Source organism: Chionomys nivalis, chromosome 24, assembly GCF_950005125.1.
Source record: "Chionomys nivalis chromosome 24, mChiNiv1.1, whole genome shotgun sequence".
Lineage (NCBI taxonomy): Eukaryota > Metazoa > Chordata > Mammalia > Rodentia > Cricetidae > Chionomys > Chionomys nivalis.
In genome coordinates this window covers 12,547,898-12,573,204 of record NC_080109.1, presented here as the reverse complement: position 1 = coordinate 12,573,204, position 25,307 = coordinate 12,547,898, and the positions used below count along the sequence as shown (strand labels likewise).

The window sequence follows — 25,307 nt, the reverse complement described above, 5'->3', positions numbered from 1 at the left end:
CCCTGCTGGAATAAATTAGTTACAGGCCTAAATCTGGAAGTTTAGGGAAACTGGTCTTCTCCATTCCGTTGTAGAGTTAAGCATTCTTCCCGCCTCTCTGCTGAGGAGGGCATTTCCTAATTCACTTCTTACAGGGCAAGGCTGTTCAGAGGAAATTTTTAGTCCTTAAAAAGTATTCTGCAGTCCACCTACGTTTTCCAAGCAAATATTTTCACATCAACCCTCTTCCTAAAGAGAATTCAGGTATCCCGTGTGTGGTTCTGAAAAATTCCCTATAGATTTTCTTTGATTCGATTTCTTGAAGGGGGAAAAAAATCAAGGAAGCAAAGCCAACCAATGTGCCGGGGGCACCACCACTCAAGACCGCCCTTCCTTCTCCTTTTCGGTCCTCTGGATCCCTTAGGTCGGAAGGGATTTTTGGCCCCCACCTTCAGGACAGCTCTCCACCCCACTTCCCGACCCCCAGGGCAGATAGCAGTCCCCCCCCCCCCCCCCCGCCCCTGTAGCCACACACACACCTCGCTGAGGTCATCCTTAGAGTCGCTGGGAAGGGGAAGGAAACGTGAGCGAAAGCAACAGGTTCCACCCACTGCCTGAACTTGGAAGTGGATACCAGGGGCGGTGAAGGGAGAGGAAGCAGCAAGGGGGAGGAAGGTGGAAAGGAAATAATGGGCTTGATCGCTGGGCACTGGTCACTTGAGCTCCCAAACGGTTTGTGTTTTTGCTTGTGAGGGTGACAGGAGTGCCTTTCCAGGGTCACTTGGGGACTTCCGCGTGGACTGGGAGGCATCGGACCCGCGCGGCCCTCCAGGAGGTTTCGGCTGGGTAAAGAACCCAGCGAAGAGGCCTTGAGGTGCGTTCAGGCACACAGCACCCTCCCCAGGGCGCGGCCCTCACACTCGGCGAGGTCTGCAAGCCTAGCGCCCGGTAGTCTCCGTCCGCCGCCCTCCGGCCTTTCAGAGCTCTCCTAGCGGGCCTCTAGCTCCAGCCTCCGGCGGGGAAAACCGGGCGAGCGGACTGCGCCGCACCCCGCCGCCTCTGGGCATGCTCCGTGGCGGGACCGGCTCAGCCGCCGCCGCCGGGAGGGCGCGTCCTCCCTCCCCAGGGCGGCGGCGCCTGCAGCGACTATCGCTGCACCCCGGCCCCGTACACCTTTGGCGGTAGCTGAGGGGTGCCATCCCGCCGGGCGTGGGCCGAGAGCGCCCCCCGTGCCCATCCTTCCAGAGAGGGACTGGCCGAGGAGGCGCGCGGGCGGGATGCGCCCGGCGACTACTGCGGTGCCTTAGAAAGTAAAGCTGAGCTCGCCCGGCGCAGGGCTGCCAGTCGGTGCCGGGAGGGGGCGGGGCGGGGCGGGGCCAGGTGGAGGGTGGTCCCAGTGGCCCGGCGAGGTGCGAAATCAGATTCTACCTCCCTCTTCTTGGGTCCCGCCCCCGGGGAATCAGAATTTAGTGGGAAAGTGTCTGGGAAAATCCTTGGGGTGGAGTGCTAGGGCGCTCCTGGCGCAAAATGGTTAACACCAAGTCCGCGCGCGCCCCTGGGCTATGAGGGTGAAAAGTGCGCGCCCGTGGCTGCGCACCCCTTTGCCAATTTGCGGGTTAGTTACCCGGAGGAAGTCAACTTGTGTGGGGAGGGGTGGGAGCAGCTCAGGCTGCTGCTGGCTCCCGCCCAGGCCTCTTAGGGCGCTCGCACCTCGCGGCAGGCGGGAGCCGCGCGCGGGGAGATCGGGGCGGGCAGCGAGCGGCCGGAGCAGGCTCGACAGGGCCACTCACTCTTTCTCTCTCTCTCTGCCTCCTCCCCCCAGGATTACCGAGAGGATGGGATGGATCTAGGCAGTGACGCCGGCAGCAGCAGCAGCAGCCGCGCCAGCTCACAGTCCAACTCCACCAAAGTGACCCCTTGCTCCGAATGCAAATCCTCATCGTCGCCGGGGGGCAGCCTGGACTTGGTGTCTGCTCTGGAGGACTATGAAGAGCCCTTCCCGGTCTACCAGAAGAAGGTGATTGATGAGTGGGCTCCGGAGGAGGACGGGGAGGAGGAGGAAGAGGAGGACGATCGAGGGTATCGGGATGACCGCTGTCCGGCCCGGGAGCCCGGGGACGTGAGCGCCAGGATCTGCAGCAGCGGAGGCGGGAGCAAGAGCGCCACCACCACCATGCCGTCCCCGATGCCTAACGGCAACCTCCATCCTCACGACCCCCAAGACCTCAGGCACAATGGCAACGTGGTTGTGGCCGGCCGGCCGAGCGCCTCCCGGGCTCCCCACCGAGCCATCCAGAAGACCCAGCCTCCCGGGAGCCGGCGCGGAGGCCGAAGCCGGGCAACTGGGGGGCTCTGCGTTCAGCCTCCGGACGGCGGGACGTGCGTCCCAGAAGAGCCTCCGGTGCCCCCGATGGACTGGGAGGCGTTGGAGAAGCATCTGGCCGGGCTGCAGTTCCGGGAGCAGGAGGTGCGAAACCAGGGTCAAGCGAGGACCAACTCCACCTCTGTAAGTTGGCCTGGGTGCGTGCCCACGCGCGCACACCCGCGTATACACCTCGCGCGCAGCCCACACGCCCCTTCTCCGCGCTCCCGCCGGTGGTGGCCCCATTCATCCTTTCCCAAGGGTTGGGGGCTGGGCCGGAGAGCCTGCCTCCTGTTCCCCTGGGGTACGCTTGCTGTCTGTGAGCTGTCTGGGTTTACAGGATGGGCGGAGAAAAGGGAGGGGCAGCCAGAGGGCAGCGGAAAGTCGGGCTAGAGGAACCCGCGACTCATTTTTGATGGAACTACTTATGGAGACTAGGTTGTGAGTCACTTGCCTGAAAATAAATCTAGGGAGATTTCCTCGCCGAAGAAAAGTCCCTGCGGGGGCTGTTTCACACTGTAATAGTTGTGGCTTTGTCCATCCTGGTGGGTCTTCCTGAGTTGCCACTCACGTCTCGCCCTTAGCCAGGCTATGCCTGTGCACGCCTGTGCACATGCACGCACTCGCCTGCCCACACCTCAGATCTGGCAACCGGGTGTGTTCCATCCCGGCTCCTGGATTCGTATGGATTATAGGCCCTCCTGACTTTCTTCCATGAAACCTGAGCGATTGCTGACCTGGAGGAACCGGGTGAATTGAACTGCCAGAATGAGGGAGGGGGTCGTTGCCTCTGTTGCCTGACTCACTCCCTGTCGGCGAATCCCTTCTTGTTTTGATAAAAGAACCACTTAGATTTCCTTACCGGAGGCTACTGCCTCAATTCAGGAAAAGCCAGACAGGGAGGGGTGCCGGCGTGGAGGGGAAGGAGGGAGAGGAGGGCTGCATCTATAATAAGCTCAGGCAGGTTTGTACTTGTCTCAACATCTTTTTTTTTTTCTTTGCCCCTGAGAGGAGAGCAGATAAATGACTCAAAAGGAGAACATCACGAATGTAGCTCCCCCCTTTATCACTGTTTGAGATAAAGCAACAGTTGTAATTTGAAATCATTAGTGATAGCCCTAAACAGGGCTGAAGGGTACAGTTTAAAGGAGCTGCTTTGCGTGTGTGGCAGCTGTGTAGCAGTGCGGGGAAATGCTTGCCTCGCAGGTGTAATCTGGCTACTCGGAGTCTCCGGGGCTTCTGGAAATTGGGTGCATGCACTTTTGACTTCAGGGGTGAGGGTGGTAACAGGGGTTTCACAGAGCAATTGGCACAGTCTCTGTCAGTCAGAGCCCTTGGTTGACAGAGCCCATCGGTTAGTGTCCCTCGAGAGATTACCTATTAAATTAATAATCGTGGCTCTTTATACGTTTACCACGTCTCAGTAACAGACGTGGAATCTCTTTCTAGTCCTGGCAATAGGAAACATCCTTTCCCCATTACACTCTCAGGGAGTGCAGACAAGCAGTTACACAGCTGTAACTGGGCTGAGATTCTGGTAAGTGAGATACGGAAGACTGTCTGCCCTCTAGGAACGTGACATTTGAAGGCTTACCTGACAGGTTCTCATCCCAGGGCTCACACATTCTCTTGTTATTGTGGCTTTGTTATTGGGTCATCTTTAAGACCCACGCTATCCTCTCACTTCATCAACAGTTTGGAGTTTCTTCCTCCTAATTTCTCAGATGCCCAGGCCCCGGGCTCTCCTAAAAATGGAGGCTCTTGGTAATTTTATAAGTTAACTCATTTTTGTTTTTATTTTTAAAGAAGTTCCCCTATATATTTTGTGTATTATACATTATCTATATTTTATATAATATATCCCTATATATACATACATATATGTGTGCCACAGTTCATAAGCAAAGGTCAGAGAAAAACTTTTGGGAGTCTGTTCTCTCTTCATGTGGACCCTGAGGATTAAGCGATGGACATAACAGTCTGGTTTTGGCTTGTGGTTGAATAAAGTTATTACTGCATGTTTTCTTAGAATGGCACTCTCAAACTAAGTTATCCGTGAAATCACCTTAATGCTTAGAAGCGTTGTATGCAGATATACACAACCACAGAAAGCTTGGTGGTCTCTGTGACTTGTGTGTGCACTGTGTGATGAGCTAAAGTTGTTACAGTGGGTCCCTATTATAAGAGTTTTTAAAACACCACTTACAGCCTGTTTAGCAGTGCCTGGGATAAGCAACCATGAGTGTAGGAACCTAAGAACAGCAAGTAATTGGTATAGAAGGCCTACCTTGAAGGAGACGATCTAATGACATATCTCTAAGCAGGAGGCAGAGGGAACTAACGTGAAATGCAGGAATCTTTTGAAGTCTTTTCCAGTGACACACTTACTTTGGCCAAGGCTACACCTCCGATCCTCTCTAAACAGGTACCATCTGGGAAGCAACTCAAATGCCCTAGACTTATGGGGGACATCTCATTCAAATGACCACAGCCATCATGTGGGTGCTGGGGACCGAACCCAGGTCCTCTGGATTTTTGAATTAGGCTGTTAGGTAGCCCAGGCTTGCTGCCCGAGGCTCCTTGAGGAGCAGAAACTGGTCTTGATCTCATGTTGCTCTTGAGTCTGGTTCCCTGGTGATCACAGGTGTGTGCCTGCTGTGCCGTGGTGCCTGGGATGTTTGAGGTTCTCATCTAGCCAGCAAAGTATGTATGTATGTATGTATGTATGTATGTATGTATGTATTCATTCATTTATTTAGGTTTTTCAAGACAGGGTTTCTCTGTAGCTTTGAAGCCTGTCCTGGAACTCGCTCTTATAGACCAGGCTGTCCTTGAACTCATAGAGATCCGCCTGCCTCTGCCTCTCAAGTGCTGGGATTAAAGGTATACACCACCACTGCCTGTAACGACATAATAACCAGGCTAGCTTAATATGAAACAGCAAATTTTAATGAAGGGATAGCTTACAACACCAGGGATCCAGAGATGAGCAAGAAATACAAAAAAAAAAGAAGCGGAGGGGCTCACGCTCGCCAGATTTATACGTAAACATTAGCCCGAGGCGAACACGCCCCCCAAATGGGCTGGGCTAAAGCTACATCTGCCCAGCCCCCAAAAAAGTATTTATAGCAACCACAAATCCCAGATCTTAACCAAAGCCCTCACCCTACAGTTGAGGCCCTGAGTGCCTGAGGTTCCAATGAGAAACCTGTGAAAGGATTTTTCTTTTCTTTTTTTTTAATCTTTCCTTCCCACACAGGAGCAACACCTCCCCTCCACCTTTATTTAAAATCCTTCGAAATTGGTGTAGGTGACCTTTCATATGTAGCCTGTCTCTAGAAGCTTTGCTGCCCCCCCTCCACACACACACACCATCATCTTGTGTATTTTTCTCTAAAAACAGATATGTTAGGCTGGGCATTTGGCTCAGTAAAACCAGATAGGTAGTTCCTGCATGTAATCTCGGCATTCCCACCGTGGCATAGGAGGCAGAGCCAGGAGAACGGTGGGAAGCATGTAGGCCAATATAGGCCAACTAGCATGGAACACAGAGCTGCAAACAAGAGAGAGCCCGTCTCAAACAAGGCTGGAAGTGAAGACCGACACTGAGGTTATCCTTTGACTGCTTCCTCCACATCATCACGTGTGCCCATAGTCATTCACACACCCATCACCCTTACCCCATACACATAGCAGCCTGACCCATGTATAAAATCAATTACATGTATTTATAATGTAATGTGATGTTCTCTATAGTACTTGCGTGACTTTTGACACAGCTGTGAAACCACCATCAAAATGAAGGCATTGAGTCCAACACCCCCAAGAGTTGCTTTGTGTCCCTTTCTATTCCCCCATCTTCTCCCTTGGTAATCCTTGGCTTGATTTTTGTACGGTAAGTTGACTTACGTTTTCAGATACGCCTGATGGGCACTTGGATTGGTACTAGGTTTTAGCCGTTGTATGTAAATTTTCTATGGCCAGTTGCCCATAAATCTTTATGTGAACCTGCATTCCATTTCCTCTGGATACAAATGTGAGAGTAAGATTGGATCATACGGTAGGCCTGTGTTCAGCTTCTTGAGAAGCTGCCTTCCAAAGCAGTACCGTTTTAGAAGGCAACTGCCTTGACTCTAAAATATTTTGTATTTTAGTTATCTTTTGATTTGTTTATTCTCTCTCCCTCTCTCCCCTCTCTCTGTCTCCCTCTCTCTTTCTGTGTACACATGCACATGTCTGGGTACCAGAGGTTGAAGTCGGGCCATCAGGCGTGGTAGCAAGTGCTCTTACCTACAGAGCCATCTCCTCGAGCCACTGTTGTGACTCTTAGACCACTGGCTATAGAGCTTTGGCTCCCCTTCCTAGCAGCGCATCTGTTATTTGACTTCTTGGATTTCCCAGGACATCTCTGTTCAGTTGACTGGTAGCAAAGACATCATCCATTATCTCTATCCAACTCACTCCGTTATTGTTCCAAAGAAGAGAGGTGTCAGTTTTAAATTAGGTTCAGTTGAGACCTCTCCTTTTGTTTGTTTGTTTTGTTTTTTGTTTATTTGTTTCTCGAGACAGGGTTTCTCTGAGTATCCCTGGCTTTCCTGGAACTCACCCTGTAGACCAGGCTGGCCTCGAACTCGCAGAGATCTGACTGCCAGAGTTCTTGGACTGAAGGTGCATGTCACCAGGACTGGTGACCCATCCTTTTAAAGTGCAGTTTTATTATATTTCAGTGCCCTTGTCAGGTGTATTTTCCTCATTTAATGAGAAGTTAAGAATTATGTTAATTGTCACATTAATTGAAAGTGAACTCTCTGATGAGGTTATTTCTAAAGTACTTAGAAATAATTTGTCTTTTTATTTGTTTATACTATTAGCTAGTAGCAAACTTTAAATTACCTACATCTCTCCCTAGAATAGTGCTAATTACCAGTTATAGTCAGCGTATTGTTCTGTAAGAGTTACAACCTAGTTATTCTGCATAGTGCTACAGAAGTCACTGAATGGTTGAGCAGTTCTTCTCTTACTTACTTGGGCTACGGTTAAACTGCATGTTTTGTAGGCTGAATTAAAATCCCTTATTAGTCCTACAAAATATAGGAAGGTTTAAATGTAAAGTTAGCTGATTATGCAGTCTGAAGCTTAATAACATTGGAAACTTACAAGTATCGTTTCTATCAGAGAACACACTATGTAACAACGGTGGTAAAGGTTGGTTTGTTTTTTCATTCTGGTATTAGAAATTATGAGGGCTATTTGTATTCTATAGCTAAACAATTTACTCTGAAATATCTAGTACCACAGTCAAACTTTCTTTGCCTGCTTGGCTAATGTGTGCTAATTCTTAAGAGCACAGAGGCTGATCTCTGTGTCAGCATAAACTAATACTTCAAGGAACTGGTGGCCCAGTGAAAAGGGTGCTTGCCGCCAAGCCTGATTACCTGAATTTGATCTCCATAGACCCACACAACGCATACAACATACACATCATATACACACGTACCCACACATAGCAATAGTAACAAAGAGATAATATGTATGTACGTATAAACTGTATGTACGCGTACACTCTGTTATACTGTCCTGGTTGTCCTAGAACTCACTGCTTAGACCAAACTGACCTCAAACTTGGAGATGCTCCTGCCTCTGCCTCCGGAGCGCTAAGATCAAAGGTGTGTGGTGCCACACACAGCTTGAAAAAAAAAATTTTTAAGACTTTGAAGAAAAATGTTTTGCCTTTAAACATATCAGCTTGCCAGAACTGAAGCTGCAGCTCTGTTGTAGGGCCCTGCTCAAGGCCTTGAGTTCGATATCTAACATTAGTTATAGGGTCCTTGTCTAATTGTGCTCGAGGCTCTGGGTTCGATACCTAACAGTGAAGTAAAGAAATAGATTTAAGGAATACCCAAAGTGAGTAACTTTTTTAATAAAATAATTTTATTAGTTCTTTGAGAATTTTGTACAATGTATTTTGATCGTATTCATATGCACCCTAGTTTTGTGGTTTATTTATTTATTCATTCATTCATTTATATATAACCATTGAGTGTAATTTGGAGCATCCACTGCTCCACCTACTAGGGTGGGTCTCACCCTTAAAGAAAACTGATCTTCCCTTCCTCAGCAGCCCTTATCTGCCCAGAGTCCTCAGTTCGGTATGTGGCTCCTGAGTTCCCTGCTAGAATTCTCACTGGCTTCATTCTGTGTACTGTGGTCCTGTGGAGGCCACCAGAGCTGCCATGAACTCACGAGTGTGGCACGCTAGTCCCGTCCAAAGGACACCCTCTCTCTCTGGCCCTTCGCAGCCTCTGACTTTTACCATCTTTCTGGCCCCTCTTTCTCTGTGATCCCTGAGCCTTTGGAGGGGGTGGAATACAGGTGTCCCATGTGTAGCTGCACACTCTCCATGACACTATGCACTTTGTCCAGTTGCGAGTTTCTATATTAACCACAGTGCATGCTATTAATATAATAGGTGAACAATTATTTAAAAGAATAAAAATATATCAACTCTCAGTGTGTGTACAGTGTGTGTGTGTGTGCATGTGTGCATATGTGTGTGTGTATGTTGCAGAAGGGCCCTTTGAACTGTTGTAACTGGACTAATAGGTTCGTGTGTAACAGTCTTTAAATCCTCCGAAGGAAAATGTTTATCTGAAATCCGGATGCAGATGTATGCTATCATAGCCATCTGATTGAGCTCTTAGCAGCTCACCACTGGCATACCATCACCGTCTCTGCCTGGCTCCGCCCTCCGTAACTCTTCTAACTGCAGATCTCACCTGGGGTTCCTTACTGGGAAGCCTCAGTCCTAGAGGCTTTTGCTTACTCAGTGGCAAATCCACAGGTTCACACCAGCCTCCAACAGGGCTCTTTGAAATCCGACCCTCCTCTGCCTGGTCAGCTGAGCCCTGAGCAGCCCCTCTCCTCCTGGACTTCTGGGATGATTCAAGGGCCAGTTGTAAATTTGTATTATACATAGGCACCATTCACTACTACCCGAGCCATAATGGGCTCCCAGGTTTTCATATTTGATTTCATGCTAAATCCCCAAACTGGACAAATTCAGGGTTCCCACTTTAAGAGGGAAAAGGGAGGGCCAGAGTAAAAGGCCATCCTTAAACTTAGAGGACAACTTAGGCTCCAGTCAGGTCCCGAACTTGGCTGAAGCCTTGTGACTGGCCATGCTCAGATCAGACCTCCTTAGGCTCTGCCTCTGGTCCCCAGCTTTCAGTGACAACCTAGCCACTGTGGTTGTGGTTGGCTGTTCTCTTCCTACAGGTGTGTCTCTTATCTACACAGGTGTTCTAGTCCACCCCACCCCACTCCTCCACTCTTGTAAACACACAGAGCAGGGAGTCCCAGAATTCCCTGGAGAGCAGATGTCTGGTGGTCCCTCGCTATCTAGTTGGTTGATTAGTGTATTTGGTACCATACTTGTGTCTCGCTTCTTTAATTGTCTCAAAGCTGAAAGATATCATGAACTCTCTTATTAATGCTAATAGCCATAATTCCGTTATTATTCCGTAAAACTTTGCTCAAATTGTGTGCTATTGCATTTGCATATTAAAATAGAAGTTTGCACTCCTGGGCCTTGGGCCCTGAGCACTTGTGTGATTTCACTTGCTGAATTATGAAATTCAGTCCTGGTTAAATTAAGAGATGCTTCGGCAGCTGCTGGGCCTCAGGACTGTGATTCTGGAGCCCCTAGGACTGGGACATTCTTGACTCTTGGCTACTGCGAGTCTGTTGGAGACTTGACTTCTGGGGTGATTCAAGGGCCAGTTGTAAATTTGAGCCTTCTCAATAGGAAAGTAAGATTTTCGAGGGAGAGCCTGAGAGGCCCCCTCAGCAACCCTCTCCGTCTCTGAAGGTGGAAATGGACTATGTTCACCACAGCCTAGTCCAGGCCTGACCATCCTCCAGATACACTAAGGCTGACAGCCCTAATGGAATGTGATCTCTGTGCCTCATTCTGTAAATGGAGCCGGTTTGTTCCAGCTAGATCAGGGGTTCTCAATCTTCCTAATGCTACAACCCTTTAATACAGGTCCCCATGTTGTGGTTACCTCAACCATAAAATTATTTCATTGCTACGTTGTAACTGTAACTTTGCTACTGTTATGAACTGTAATGAAAGTATCTGATATGCAACCCCCTTCCAAAGGGGTCGTGACCCACAGATTGAGATCCACTGATTTAGTTTTTTTTTATTTTTTTTATTGCTTTTGTTGAGCATACATTTTTCTCTGTTCTCCTCCCTTCTTCCCCTGTCCCTTCTACCCACTCCCATGATCCCCACCCTCCCAATTTACTCAGGAGATCTTGTCTTTTTCTATATCCCATGTAGTTTAGATCCAGGTATGTCTCTCTTAGGGTCCTCATTGTTGTCTAGGTTTTCTGGGATTGTGATTTGTAGGCTGGTTTTCTTTGCTTTATGTCTAAAAGCCACTTATGAGTGAGTACATGTGATAATTGTCTTTCTGGGTCTGGGTTACCTCACTTAATATGTTATTTTCAAGATCTATCCATTTGCCTGCAAAATTCAAGATGTCATTATTATTATTATTATTGCTGTGTAGTACTCCATGGCGTTAATGTACCGCATTTTCCTTATCCATTCTTCAGTCAAGGGGCATTTAGGTTGTTTCCAGGTTCTGACTATGACAAACAATGCTGCTATGAACATAGTTGAGCACGTGTCCTTGTGGTACGATTGAGCATCCTTTGGATATATACCTGAAAGTGGTATTGCTGGGTCTTGAGAAGGTTATTTCCTAATTTTCTGAGAAATCGCCACACTGACATCCAAAGGGGCTGCACCAGTTTGCATTCCCACCAGCAGTACAGGAGTGTTCCCTTTGCCCCACATCCTCTCCAGTATAAGTTGTCATCGGTGTTTTTGATCTTGGTCGTTCTTACAGGTGTAAGATGGAATCTCAGTGTTGTTTTGATTTTCATTTCTCTGATAACTAAGGATGTTGGGCATTTCCTTAAGTGCCTTTCAGCCATTTTAGATTCCTCTGTTGAGAGTTTCTCTGTTTAGGTCTATACTCCATTTTTTTTAGGTCTATACTTCATTTTGTTGTTGTTCTTTTGATGACCAATTTCTTAAGCTCTTTGTATATTTTAGAGATCTGTCTGATGTAGGCTGTCATTTTGTCTCGCTGACCATGTCCTTTGCTTTACAGAAGCTTTTCAGTTTCAGGAGGTCTCATTTATTAATTGTTTCTCTCAGTCTGTGCTGCTGGGATTATATTTAGGAAATGGTCTCCTGTGCCAATGCATTCAAGTGTACTTCTCACTTTCCTTCTATGAGGTTTAGTGTGGTTGATTTTATGTTGGTTCAACATACGAAAATCTATCAATGTAATCCACCATATAAACAAACTGAAAAGTAAGAGCTACATTATCATCTCACCAGATGCTGAAACAGGCTTTGACAAAATACAACATCCCTTCGTGATAAAGGTCTTAGAGAGAGCAGGGATACAAAAAACATACCTAAACATAATAAAGGCAATATTCAGCAAGTCAACAGCCAACATCAAACTAAATGGAGAGAAACTCACAGTGAGGGGGCTGGAGAGATGGCTCAGTGGTTAAGAGCATTGCCTGCTCTTCCAAAAGTCCTGAGTTCAATTCCCAGCAACCACATGGTGGCTCACAACCATCTCTAATGAGGTCTGGTGCCCTCTTCTGGCCTGCAGGCATACACGCAGACAGAATATTGTATACGTAATAAATAAATAAATATAAAAAACAAAACAAAACAAAAAAAACAAAAGAAACTCACAGTGATCCCACTGAAATCAGGAACAAGACACCATATCTATTTAATATAGTTCTTGAGGTCTTAGCTAGAGCAATAAGACACCAATAGGAGATCAAGAAGATACAAATCAGAAAAGAAGAAGTCAAACTCTCACTGTTTGCTGATAGTATGATAGTTTACATAAGCAACCCCAAAAATTCTGCTAGGGAACTCCTACAACTCATAAACACTTTCAGTAATGTAGCAGTATACAAGATTAACTCAAAATGATCAGTAGCCCTTCTTTACACAGATGATAAATGGGCTGAGAAAGGAATCAGAGAAACATCACCCTTCACAATAACCACAAGTAGCATAAAATACCTTGGAGTAACTCTAACCAAACAATGGAAGACTTGTATGACAAGAACTTTAAATCTTTAAAGAAAGAAACTGAAGAAGATACCAGAAAGTGGAAAGATCTCCCATGCTCTTAATGGCAATCTTGCCAAAAGCAATCTACAGATCCAATTCAATGATCATCAAAATCCCAGTAAAAGTTTTCATAGGCCTCGAAAGAATGGTACTCAACTTCATATGATTTAGATGTTTTAAGTGGCTATTTTGTTATGAACAAAAACATAAAACAAACGAAAGTACACAAACAAGAAAGGGTTTTATATTAGAAAAAAAAGTATTTGCAAACCTAGTGTGATTTGCAACCTGAAATCCCACCAGTTGGGAGTTTGAGGCATAAGGATTGCATAAGTTTAAGGTCACCTTCCTAAATTCAAGGCATGTCCCAAGTCCCTTTGAAAAGGATTCAGCAGAGACTGCAGGCTGACTGAGAACTGAGGGAATTTGGGGAGTACTGGAGACCTGCAAAGGGGAGGGGCCTAGGAGGCTGCAGCACTGAGAGATCCAAGGTCAGAGGCCCTTCCTCCATTTCCTAGCCTTTGTGTGAGTGACATCAGGCCAGGAATCCAGGAAAGCTGCGACATGAACTGTTAGAAATGCCCATTGTGAAGGTTGGCAGTGGAGACACCAGTGCGGACCAGGAAGCTACCATGAAGCTTGAGTTCTAGTCTTCTGAAAGACATTAAATTATTCTATTCTGTAGTAGGTCCATCGTTGTAACAGAAGTAACTAGGGGCTGGAGAGATGGCTCAGAGGTTAACAGCACTGGCTTCTCTTCCAAAGGATCTGGGTTCAATTTCTGGAGCCCACATGGTAGCTCACAACTGTCTGCAACTCCAGTTCCAGGGCATCCAACAGCCTTACACAGACACACATGAAGGCAAGACACCAGTGCACGTAAAATAAATTAATTAATTAATTTAAGAAAACTGACATAAGAATAGTAATGAGCCCTTTATACAGACTTACCACTGAAAGGTCCTCTTTATCCTGTGTCTTAGAAATGCAATCAGTATTTGTTGTCTGTTTTTCATGTTCTCAAAGACAACACACATCCATGTTGACTTTGATTTTTGGTCTAGTAGGTAACCAGGAAGTTATTTGAAGAAAGAAAAGGATAGACTTGTTCTCAAAGACTTTATCTATGAAAAAGCAGTGAGCAGTGTCTTGTAACTCTGTGAAGTGTCAGCCAGCCTTGCTGGTCTGTTCTGGTTAGTGAATGCTAACACATTTGCTCAGGCTGCCTTAGGTGTATCGCAATCCAAATGACTAGATGACGGGACTCAAGAGCTTGTCATATGTCAATTGGTCTATGGTCTACTGGTAATCATTTAGAAGTAAGATTTGCTCATGCAGTAACAAAAAGTATTTGTGATTTGTGAGGTCCATGAAATAGTCTAAATCGGAACACTTGGCTTAGAATATGGGTGAGAGCAAGGAACAGAAAAACGGGCATAAGGAGAAGGAGGCATGTGTGAGGTTTCTGCTTCCTGTATGATGTTACTCCATTTTCCAATGGATTTTTTTTTAACTTTTAATTAGTTTGCTTTGTACTACTACAAAGATTTCTCAAACATATTTCAACTCTAAAACAGCCATACTTTCAGGGTTTGAGCATAACTTTAATCTTCTCATCCCTTATATCCTTAACTTGTTTCATTTTTATGTGGCTTTGTTCTTCATTAGTTTAAAAGTAAGCATCTAAAGTAATGTGTTTCCTTATGAAGTCGTCATACAGCTTTGTCCTTCACCACCCTCTTTTCCCACCTCCCTGCTCCTCCTGCTTAGTCCTTGTCTCTCCCCACTGCTCCCTTTCTGCCTCCCTGTCACAGAGACTCCATCAGCCTTCTTTCCTCCTCTGTTTAAGGTCTTCCTTTCTTATGCTGTCCTTTCTAGTTTCACGGCTTAGCTTCCTACATACATGTGTGTGCACGCACACACACACACTGACTCTGAGAGGGCTTCATGGCTTAGTTTCACACACACACACACACACACACACACTCTGAGAGGTCTTGGCATTTGTCCCTCTGACTTCCTTATATGGCTCATCACACTTCCATCCATTGCCCAGCGAATGTCGTGGTTCCCTTGTGCTTTATGGCTGAATAAAATTCCATCATGTGGTTAGTACAGCATTTGATCTATCATGTATTGGACACCTAGATGATTTCCACTTCTTAGCTACTGTGACTAGTACAGCAGCAAACACACACACATACCAGTGTCCATGGCGGGATACAGGGTCTTTGGGTGTATACTCCTGAGATCATATGGTACATATGGATCATGTTTATTTCCATCGGTTTACATGCATAGTTTATACCCCTTCCAGCAGTCAATAAAGTCCCTCCCCTCCATCCTCCACAGCATGGAGGTTAGATGGACCCTCCAAAAAGTTTCCAGTTATATCTCTGGGTGACTAAAGATGTTGGACTTTTTTGGTAATTAGTCATTTGTGATACTTCTTTTGAGAACATTTAGCTCATGTGTTAGTGGGGGAATTTGTGGGGTTTGGCGTTATAGTTCTTTGTATGTTCTAGCTATCAACAGTAGCACCCACCCCACCTCTGGTCTGATAGTTAATGAAGGTTTTCTCCAACTCTGTAAGTCATGTGTATGCTCACTCTCCTGATAGTTTCCTTTGCTGTTCAGAGCTTTTTGGTGTCCTTTTGTCTAATTTGTCGGCACTTGGGGCTGTCTCCTGTGACACTGGAGTCCCCTTCAGAAAGCTCTTGCCTACACCTCTATCCTGAAGTGTTTTCTCTTCTCCTCTAACAGTTTTCAATGTTTCAGGTTTCATATTGAGGTCTTTGGTTCATTTTGCGTTGATTTTTGTACACAGTAAGAGATACGATTGTGATTTCTCGCAGCATGTGGACACCTAGTTTCCCCAGCACCACATATGACAGTGGCTCTCTCTGTACTATAACGTGAGGTCCGGTATGTGATATGCCCAGCATTGTTCTGTTTGCTTAGGACGGCTTTTGCTATTGGGGTCTTTTGTGTTTCCACATGAACTTTAGGACTGTTTTCTCTAATTCGGTGAGGAATGTCGCATGGAAGGTCTTTTTGTTTTTGTAGTATTTTCTTCTGTTTCTTTGTGTCTTCAATGACATTAGTTAGCAGCTGACTTATGCAAAATTACCAGTTCAAAGGTCTTGATTTCTTGTGTCAGAAGAGAGGTGATTGATCTCTCAAAACTCCAAGGTATAGAAATGTCTTTGCTCTTTGTGTGATCGGTTTTTGTTGTTCCTGTTTTGTTTTGTTCTTGTTTCATAAATATTACAAAAATATTTTTTTATCAAGAAGGTGTGTGTTGGGATGAGTGGTAGCTTAGTGGTTAAGAGTACTGTTTGCTCTCTCAGAGGACCTGGGTTTGATTCCCAGCATCCAGATAGAGGCTAACAATAGTCTGTACTCTAATTCCAGGGGATCCCATGCTCTCTTCTCTCTGCCTTGGGCACTGCATGTGTGTGGTGCACAGATGCAGACAAAACAACCATACATGTGAATATAAAAGAAAAAAATAAAGTGTGTAGGTTAGGGTTTTTGGCACATAGGCAAAGGATGCAGCATAGGTGGATGATGCTGGGTTTTCAGATACGTGGCAAAGGACAGAAACTTGGTATCTCTATTGCTATGGCCTAGCAGCCAGGCCTCTCCCTGTACAGTGGCCTGCCCGGCAGTGTCTTCCCAGGGTGTCCATTCTTCCTCCACAAGCATCCTTCCGCTGTGGTCTTCCGCCTTCCTGTTTGTCCTTTCCACCCCTTGGCAAGTTACCTCTCTGTGCTGAGAGCCAATCCAAAGTCCCCGAGGAAATGATTTGCCTACCGTGGGGCACCCCTGGTGGCTAGGACCCTTTGCCGGGTCTCCTCATGTTCTGCTACAGGATGGTAAGAAAGGTCACCCTTCTCCCTGGCCAGCAGTCACGGCCAGGATCTGTCAGCTAACAAGTTGGGTTACAAGGAACAACAACAGCAGCAAAATATTAAGTTGTTTCAGAACCCAACCCAAGGTGACTTGATTCTGTTTCCTTCTTCTTTTGCCACAAATGGAAAGAGCTTAGTTTTCTAAAAAAGTTGAAAAGGAATGAGGTAATTTATTGACAATTCCTAAAATCCCTGGCAGTGGTATAAATTTAGATTTGAAGTTAGGTTATTTAAAAAAAAAAAACAGCAACAAAATTAAAAACAATGTCAGGAAAACATCTGTGTTATGGAATGTTGGTGATTTTAATGTCAAGATCAGCACTGCAATATCTCTTGCTCCTCTCTCTCACCCAAAGAGAGTGCAATGTTCAGTTATATCCAGAGTAAAGGTCTGAACCTCTGGGAGCCTGCCACCGTGCCTTAGACCTTAAGGCTAACCTTCCCTTCGCTAGAAATAACAGGTTCATAAATAGCTTCAAGATCAATTTAGTTCTCTGTGTTTTTTCTTGTGGCCCCAGTAGCTAAGTATTATCCCACTTATGAAAATTGCAAATTTTTTGCCCTTATGCAATCTTACCAATTTTTGGCTTATTCTGATCTGGTCTGCCCACTTATTATGGGTAGCTTCATTTTATGTGCTCATGTCCACTCTGTTTCACCTCCTCAATTGGTTCCATAAGGAGCAAAGGAGCAGACCCTCGGGATTTTATTTTTGAACACTTAGATTATGTAACCAGTGATCTGTGTTTTTATCCAGCCTGCAGAGGCTCCATAGTCTGACCCAAATAGCCCTTAAAATAAGACCTTGTTCTGGAAGGAATGAGTAAGAAAAACACGGTAAGGGGAAAAAAAAAAAACCCTGATTTATTATGGAATATAACGATTTAATTTTTAGATTCCCTTTTCCGGTGTGGCATACAGAAATCCTTAAGAAGACAGATGTACGGTACTGTTTGTGCTAGGACATGAATAAAACCTCTCCAGAAGTTCCACTGTGCTTGAAGCTGCGTTGAGTCATGTCTTTTGGAAGCAATCACACTCAGAGCAAGAGTGGTCCATTCTAACGCTTCCAGACAAGTACCCCATGCATGAGTGGTCCATTCAAAGGCTTCCAGACAAGTACCCCATACAAGAGTGGTCCATTCAAATGCTTCCAGATAAGTAAAGAACCTCTTCCATGTGAGCAGACCATGGTATGCTGCAGGATGTGTCCTAAGAAGAAGGGGAGGCTGTTCTTCCTTGCTGAGTACTTAATTACACATCATGATGTAGTCTTGGCATTCTGACACATCAGGAAAAGCCAAACTCAGATTTTTATAAGAAATATCTTAACTACCAAAAATCCAAGGCTAAAAGAGCCCGTGGCCAAGCCTGACCACCTGGCTTGGGCTTCCAGAACCCACGTGGTGAAAGGGAACAAAACAAGTTGTCTCTTGACTTCCACACATATGCTCCACCAGACATGTACCCCCCCATGTAATTAATAAAATAAACACCTTGACTATGAAATACTAGAAAGGAACCATAAATACACATCTATCCATGCGTCTTAACTACTGACTGCAGGTCAGACTATGACTTCAGACTGCCAGTTTCTCCCCCCACACTTCAGCTGCCTGAGGTTACAGCTGAGAAAACTGAAGCCCAAGCAGGTGACATGCTGTACCTGAAGTGAGGTGCGTTGGGGCAAGAGGGGCATTTTATGGAGAAGTCTCCTAGAGCTTCTAGGCGTGGAGATTTCAGAGAGAACCCATGCGGGAAGCTGTTCTGATTTAATGAAGGAGGCTTTGGTTTCCTTCTCTCTTTTCAGGGGTGACAAGAGTTAAAATGATGAAAGCAACAGGAAGTACGATCCGTCTACTCTATGTCCTTTAGGGCATCTACCTCTTTCCTCTTCAGAGCACTTCCCACAGTGATTTGCTGTTTAGATCAGGAAGATGCATCGGTGTTCAATCTTTTATTATAATGAATAACAAAAAAAAAAAGAAAGAAAGGTAAAAGAACGCATCGTGGGCTGAGCGGTCCTGTTCTTATATCTGTTGGAAAGTCACCTGAGGCCATTTCACTCCAAGGGTCGGCGGTGGGGAGTGCTGAAAAAAATGTCTTTTTTATTTTGGACGGGGCTATCGGAGGTTGAGCTTAGGACCTCCTCACACATGCCAGCCGGCTGCTCTGCCCCACCGAGTTCTTTCCCTAGCCCTCACTGTTTATTTTGGCACAGGGTCTCAGTAAGTTGTTCCAACAGCCCTTGAACTCAGTAGTCCAGGAAGGCCTTGAATTTGGGAGTCTCCTGCTTCAGCCTTTCCCCTCTTTCCTCCTCTTTCCTCCCTCTTCTTTCTTCTTTGGGAAGCCAAGGGTGGCCATCCCTAGTTTGTATGGTGCTGGGGATTGAACTCAGGGCTTTGTTCTTGCTGGACAAGGACTTTACCATCCCCAACCTTCTACCGTTTATTTATTGGCTTTGACAAAATTTATAGTCTTTAACCACAAAACTTACTAAAATCCATTTCACAATCTAGTGAAATGTGAACATTGCTGAATGGTATTGAGATTTTATTTAATACAGTTTTCCTTCTTAATATGGAGAAGGATTTATTGAAAACACAACCATTTGGATCTTTTCTCCTTAGCACTTCTGGCTTTAAGTAGAGTCAATACAGTCAACAAAGTAGACAAGTTTGAGTTATTCTTTTACTGCTTTCAAAAAAATAAGAAACATTAATATCAAATTTCTTTCAAAACTCATTCTGGAATGACTGTGAAGTTATAGAAAAGTAGCAAAACTTGTTCAGAAAGTTTTGAGTATTGTTTGCTTGCTTCTTCTAATGTTACCTATTAAGTAACCATAGGACATCTGTCACAACCAAGAAGTGAGCAATGGTAGATACCATGACCTAAATTACAGATTTTATTTGGATTTATAGTGACTTTAAACATTTTGAAGTTATATTACAACTATATGGCAAAATTAATGAACAACCGCCGGTGTAACGCCCGAAGTCTTTATGTAAGTACAAGTTAACACTACTGGATAGCATTTGTTTTGTAACCGCATTTGGAAGATGGGGCTTCTGGTCTTTCTTCCAGCCAGCTGTTTTCCCTAAGCTCCTCTGGCAGGGAGCCCTGCAGCTGCCTCTGTGGAGAAGGCCAGTGTGAGAAAGGGGCAGAAAGAAAGACCAAACCATGCATCAGATGCGAGCTTGGAGGCAGAGATGGAAGGATAGTTTGATCCCAAAGCATTGAGAAAAACCTGGGCAACTCTGGAGGACTTGTCTAAAAAACCAAACAAAACAGCTAGGAAGAAAGAGAAACCCATGAACAGGACCGGTGGTGAGCCCCTCTCGCCCGGTGCAGAGTGAGGGGTGTCAGAAAGAGTCCCTAAGCACAGAGGCACCCCTCATGCCTGCCCGCAGTGCATTTTCTAAATGGGCTGTGAACAGCCACAAGCTCTCGCTGTTCTTTGGCTCGGCAACCAGAGAACCATGTGCGAGTGTAGTCTTCAAAACTAAGTCAGAACGGGGTAAAGAGTGACAAAGGGGGGTGAGTGACAGTTTTAATGGATGGGCGGAAGTGGCCTGTGGCTCAGAGGCCTGAATTAGTTAGTGATAAGGCCCATGTCTGGGAGATTTCACAGACTGGAGATGGCATAGAAAGAATGTTGGGACCCTGCAGACATGGAACGAGGAGGAGAAATTGGCAAACTGGGATGTTCAACATTTGTTGACTGACCTGATGATCAGAGTTTTTAAAGTTAAACCCTGAATGGGTGCTAGGTGTAGCGTGTCACCAGTAGAAGATTGTCCCGGTGACTCAGTGTAGTCTCATAAAAATGGGTTTCCTGTTTACTCACTCTTTGTCTTTGGCTGACAGGATCAGTGAATTCTTCCCTAGGGCTTGCAAAAATTCTTTTTCTAATTATGTTTGATGTATTGTAGATTATGATATCACAAACCCAACATTTCTTTCAGCAGAACTGTTTCCCAAACAAACTGTTTTGAATGACTGCTTCGGTTTCTGTGCTTTTTTCAATTCATTAGCAACGGAAAGCGTTGGCGCCTAAGACCTAATCTTCAGCTCTCCCTCCTGGAGAGGATGCTGACTGTGAAGGCCAGCGGGAGTTCCCTTCCCAAAGCTCTGGAGTTTCCTTTGGGGGGGGGGTGACCTCTTTCCTTTGTGTGGTGTGTGCTTCTGGTTAGTGACTCACACTCTGGGAGCTTCTACCTCAGCTGTTCCTCCTCCAGCTCTGCCAAGGGCTGCGGGAGAGCTCCTTGGACTATAGGTTCAGAGTTCTGGCTGTGAGTCAGTCCCTGAGCTGTCTGTCATGGGACCTGCCTGCATCCTGAAGGAAATGTGGCTGTGGCTTCTCCCCGGGGAGCCCTTCCTTCTCCTCAACTCCTGCTTGTGTCCAAGGTGCTGCTCTGTGCTCATCTCCTGTCCATTCTGTACTTTAATGTCAGCGCAATTGGCTTTAATTACAAGATTACCCTACTAATAACGGTAGATCATCTTTTTTTCTTTTCTTTTCTTTTCTTTCTTTCTTTCTTTTTCTTTCTTTTTTCCTTTCTTCTTTTCTTTCTTTCTCTTTCTTTCTTTCTTTTCCTTTCTTTTTTCCTTTCTTCCTTTCTTCTTTCCTCCCTCCCTCCCTCCCTCCCTCCCTCCCTCCCTCCCTCCCTCTTTCTTTCTTTCTTTCTTTCTTTCTTTCTTTCTTTCTTTCTTTCTTTCTTTGTTGTTGTTGTTGAGAGGGTTTGTTTTCAAGACAGGGTTTCCCTGTGTAGTTTTAGAGCCTGTCCTGGAACTCACGCTGTAGACCAGGCTGGCCTCGAACTCACAGAGATCCACCTGTCTCTGCCTCTTGAGTTCTGGGATTAAAAGCGTGCACCACCACTGCCAAGCAGCAGATAGTCTTTTGACATCAAACTCAGACTGTGACAGCTGTAGGCCTGCTATCACTTAAATAGATGACGTTAACAAAACCATGGAACTTTGAATCTTTGTCGGCCTCCAAAGCCCACCTGGCCCAGTGCCCTTCATACTGCAGGCGGGAAGTAACCACACAAAGTGCAAGAAATACTGAAGCTGTCGTAAACTGAACACGATCCGAGAATGCCTACACAGACCACAGGACTCATCTACCCCAGGGCATCTGCCCACACACCCTCGCCTTTCTCCACTGTGCGCCATCATGACATTTATGAGGTGACAGCAGTGACTTGCACATGGAGATTCGGCCTGCTGTGTTAGTAATGTTAGTAGCATCATTCAGACGGGGCAGAGTTTGCTCACTGAGGAAGCATGTGTCCTCTGTGACTTCAGCCCAGGCAGGCCTTTGATGCAGATGGTCTTCCCATAAGGAAAGGGTTATTAGCCTGCCCTGGAGCCAGACAGCAGCCTCCTCACGCTTATTGGGAGTGACACCAGGTAATAGCACAGGCTAGATCTCGTTTTAAATCTTAGTTAAAAACCGTTTTCCTTGTTTTGCGGGATGTGTTTTGGCATGTGTTCTAAGACTCGAGCCTCTGAGATCTGAAGGGATTAACGTGCTCAGTCTGTTTTGAATTGAGGGTGATGGTTTGAAGTTGTTTCCGGGAAGCAGGAATGCAAGCTGATGAAGTGACGGTTGTCAAGCATTTCCTTGCTAGATGCTGTTGTGTCTTCTTCATGACCACATCCAATCTGGAAATCCACAGTGTGCTGCAGGAGAAGCAGGAGAGGCCATCCCTTCCCCAACCCAACCACTGGGTTTGCAGTGATTGGATTCTGGAGCCTGGGTTTGGAGGGAAGGGAGCTCAATCTGTCAGAGCATGACCAGTGAGTGAATCGTAGCAATGCCGTGGAAGGAGAAGCCTCCCTCTTCCCCCCTGCTGTGGAATGTCAAATCTGGTTTGCAACACGGAAGTGAAAATGTTTCCCTCCACACATCAGCTAGTGGAACAAGGTCACACCTGTTCACTCAGCCGTTGGCTAGTGGGAAGAATGAGCGAGAGAAACTGTGTCTTGGAGTCAAGCCATTGTTTAGCAAGTCATCAGGTTCCCTGGCCAGCTTTCTGTCTCCGTGGTGCGCCTCCCATCTCGGCTCCAACTGATGCAGACACGCTCCCCTGGACAGGGCAGAGCCTCTCCTGCTCAGCTGACCTCTTATCAGAGGGGCTGCCGGCTACACTGGAAGCAGGAAAGTTTGGTTGGACTGAGGCGAAGGACTCCTTGGATGGTGGGCATCTCCCATTTATTTCCTTTGCCGTGTTCCTTTAACCAGTGGCTCACACTCGTTTCGTTAGCTTGCCGAAGGAACGGGATAGTGAATGGCTTCATAGTGTCCTGCTTGGCTGGAGAAAATGGTTTGCGGATCAGTCAAGAGCAAAACTTCAGGCCAAGAAGATTGGCTTCACAAATGCTTGCTGTGTAGACATTAGGATCTGAGTTCCAGTCCCTAGAACCCAGAGAAAAGGTTGGGAGGGTGTGGCGGCCTGCCTACACTCTGGTGTGCTGGGAAGTAGAGAACTGGCCAGACCAGCCAAAATGATGGGCTCTAGGTTCAATGAGAGACCTTGCTTCAGTATGTGAAAGATCAAAGAAGACAATGGGCACAAGGGCACACGCAACACACACACACACACACAGAAAAAGGGGAGAGTAAGAACAATGGACTTTAACCCCAAGTAAAGGTGAGAAACAACTTGACCTTTGACCTTGATAATGGGTGCCTGCTCTGTAACCTCATGACCCGGGCCTGGCTGAGTGCTAAGAGCTAGGTGAGGATGGCGGGGGGAGGGTTTCTACCTTCTCCACCCATAAAATTTAAAAAATGAAAAGCTTTAGAGAGAATCCCACACTCTATAATACTTAAAAAAAAAAAAAAAAAACACCTTAAGCATGACTCATCGTACACTTGTACCAGTTACTGCTTCAAATGCTGCAGCAACGGGCACTCTACAGACCCTCGGTTTGATCACTTCGCCAAAAGGCAGAGCCATGCTTCTATAGACAAATGAGAGCTTCTTCTTCTTCTTTTTTTTTTATATTAAAGCCACATTATTGGGGCATGGAAGGCCTCCCTTTCCCTGCATAACCGCCCGTGATTAAATATTGACTAAGAGCCAGCATTTGACAGCCAGCAGCCTCACCCTGGTAAACGCTGCTGTGTGAGGCCGAGTGTAAACACACAGCCATCCCCGCAGGGCCCAGCCTTTTTCCTGGGAAGTGGGCAAGCCCGAAGTTATGCATAAGGTGTCAGATTCAACTGCTCCAATAGAAGGGTGTAATTTGAAACAAGTAATTTCTTAGAAAGCAACCCAGTTCTGTCAAAAGAAAATATATTTTCCTAATCAATTTGAATAATAAAGAGGATGTCGGTGAGGTTTAACCGAACATCCAGGGTGCCCACTGAATGTCCCTGTTTGTGAGAACAAAAGAGCTCTCCATCACGGGGTCTGCTCTAACTTTCTTTCTATTATTATTATTATTATTACAAATTTTCACCTCCTCCCCTCCTCCCATCCCCTTCCCCCCTCTTACTTTCAAAGACTCTGATTGTTTGGTTAATGTGAAACAAACTGAAATCATCAGATTTACTTCTGGGCCATGAATATTTGATTGGGAAATTTCAATATATCTTTCTACTTCGTGTTTGTTGTCTGTATACTTTCTTGTTACGGTTGTACATAGGTTGGCCATTTAAATCACGGAATTGTTTTTCCCCCTTTATGGGAGACAGATGTTTAGCTTGGTTTCTAAAGGAAAATAAGGTGTTGTTGTTTCTTTAAATTTCTTATTTTTTTGCATGATAAAATATTTTATATATTATAGGCGAAAAACGAATTGTCCCTAGAACCTACCTACATTCACACTCAAGTAACTTGTTTGTTACAGCTTAACAGAGTGTAATAAGCAAGCAAGATATTTTTTCAGTCAGGTTTTTTTTTTTTTTTTTTTTTGAGATGAGACTTGCCAAGTCTACTTGCTGTCTGATTAGCATGCTCCAAGATCCTTTTCCCATGGGTTCTAGAGATGGACATCCATTCTTCCTGCTTGCACAGCCGGCAGTTTACAGACCAAGCCGTCTTGTCAGTCTTGTAATAAGCACCGAGAAGAATAACTCCACAGTGGTTCCCGCATGTTGTGAAACTGTTGTCTCCTTAAAATGATTTAAACACAAGTCTCCTCAGTAAGTGCAGTCATCTAAATGTCTGCATGCTATTCCGGCAAGCTTTCCTCTGAGCTGCCTGGACCACCTGTGTGGTGACAGTTGTCTGAGCGTCAGCATCACCGTCTTCAAGGTCTCCTGAACTTAACAAGAGCTTGCTGGAAACATTGTATTACTCAGCTAGGCGAGGTATTCACAACTGTAAAGACAGCAGCTGGGATGCAGAGGCCAGAGGATCAACAGTATGAAGCCACCCTGAACTACACAGGAAGACCTTGTCTCCAAAAATCAAAGACTCAAGATGTCGCTCAGCAGCTCAGTGATAGAGTGTTGCCCGGTGTATACCAACCAGGTCTTGGGGCTGATTCCCAGAACCACGATTTTTTTCAATTGTGTCTCTCAAATGATTCTATTTATATTATGTGATGTTTTACTCTTTTAACTTTTTGAGGACACAATCACCCAGCTCCCTGATAAATCACGCATGAAGGCTTATCCTTAGTTATGAATGCCTGGCCTTAATTTGGCTTGTTTCTGGCCAGCTTGTCTTATCTTGAATTATCCCATCTACCTTTTGCCTCTGGGCTTCTATCATTCTCTGTTTCTGTGTACCTTAATTTACTTCTTTCTCTGTGGCTTGCTATGTAGCTGGGTGGTTGGCCTCAGGTGTCCTCCTCTCCTTGTCCTCCTTCCTCTCTTCCCAGATTTCTCCTCGTATTTATCCTCTCT

At 45.7% G+C, this 25,307-nt stretch overlaps 1 protein-coding gene across 3 annotated transcripts in view; it reads left to right on the top strand.

The window, feature by feature from the left end:
* Nucleotides 1–25,307, top strand: part of Schip1 (schwannomin interacting protein 1) — a 629,199-nt gene that overhangs the window by 502,893 nt on the left and 100,999 nt on the right. Inside the window, exons 1-2 of one of the 3 annotated variants that reach the window (XM_057756793.1) lie at nucleotides 1,179–1,289; nucleotides 1,802–2,485. In XM_057756793.1, coding sequence (XP_057612776.1) covers nucleotides 1,820–2,485 — 666 coding nt within the window. In that variant the 5' untranslated portion in view covers nucleotides 1,179–1,289; nucleotides 1,802–1,819. Of the gene's footprint in view, nucleotides 1–1,178; nucleotides 1,290–1,456; nucleotides 1,595–1,801; nucleotides 2,486–25,307 lie in introns of those variants that run through there. The other 2 variants (XM_057756792.1, XM_057756791.1) reach the window with 2 other exon arrangements.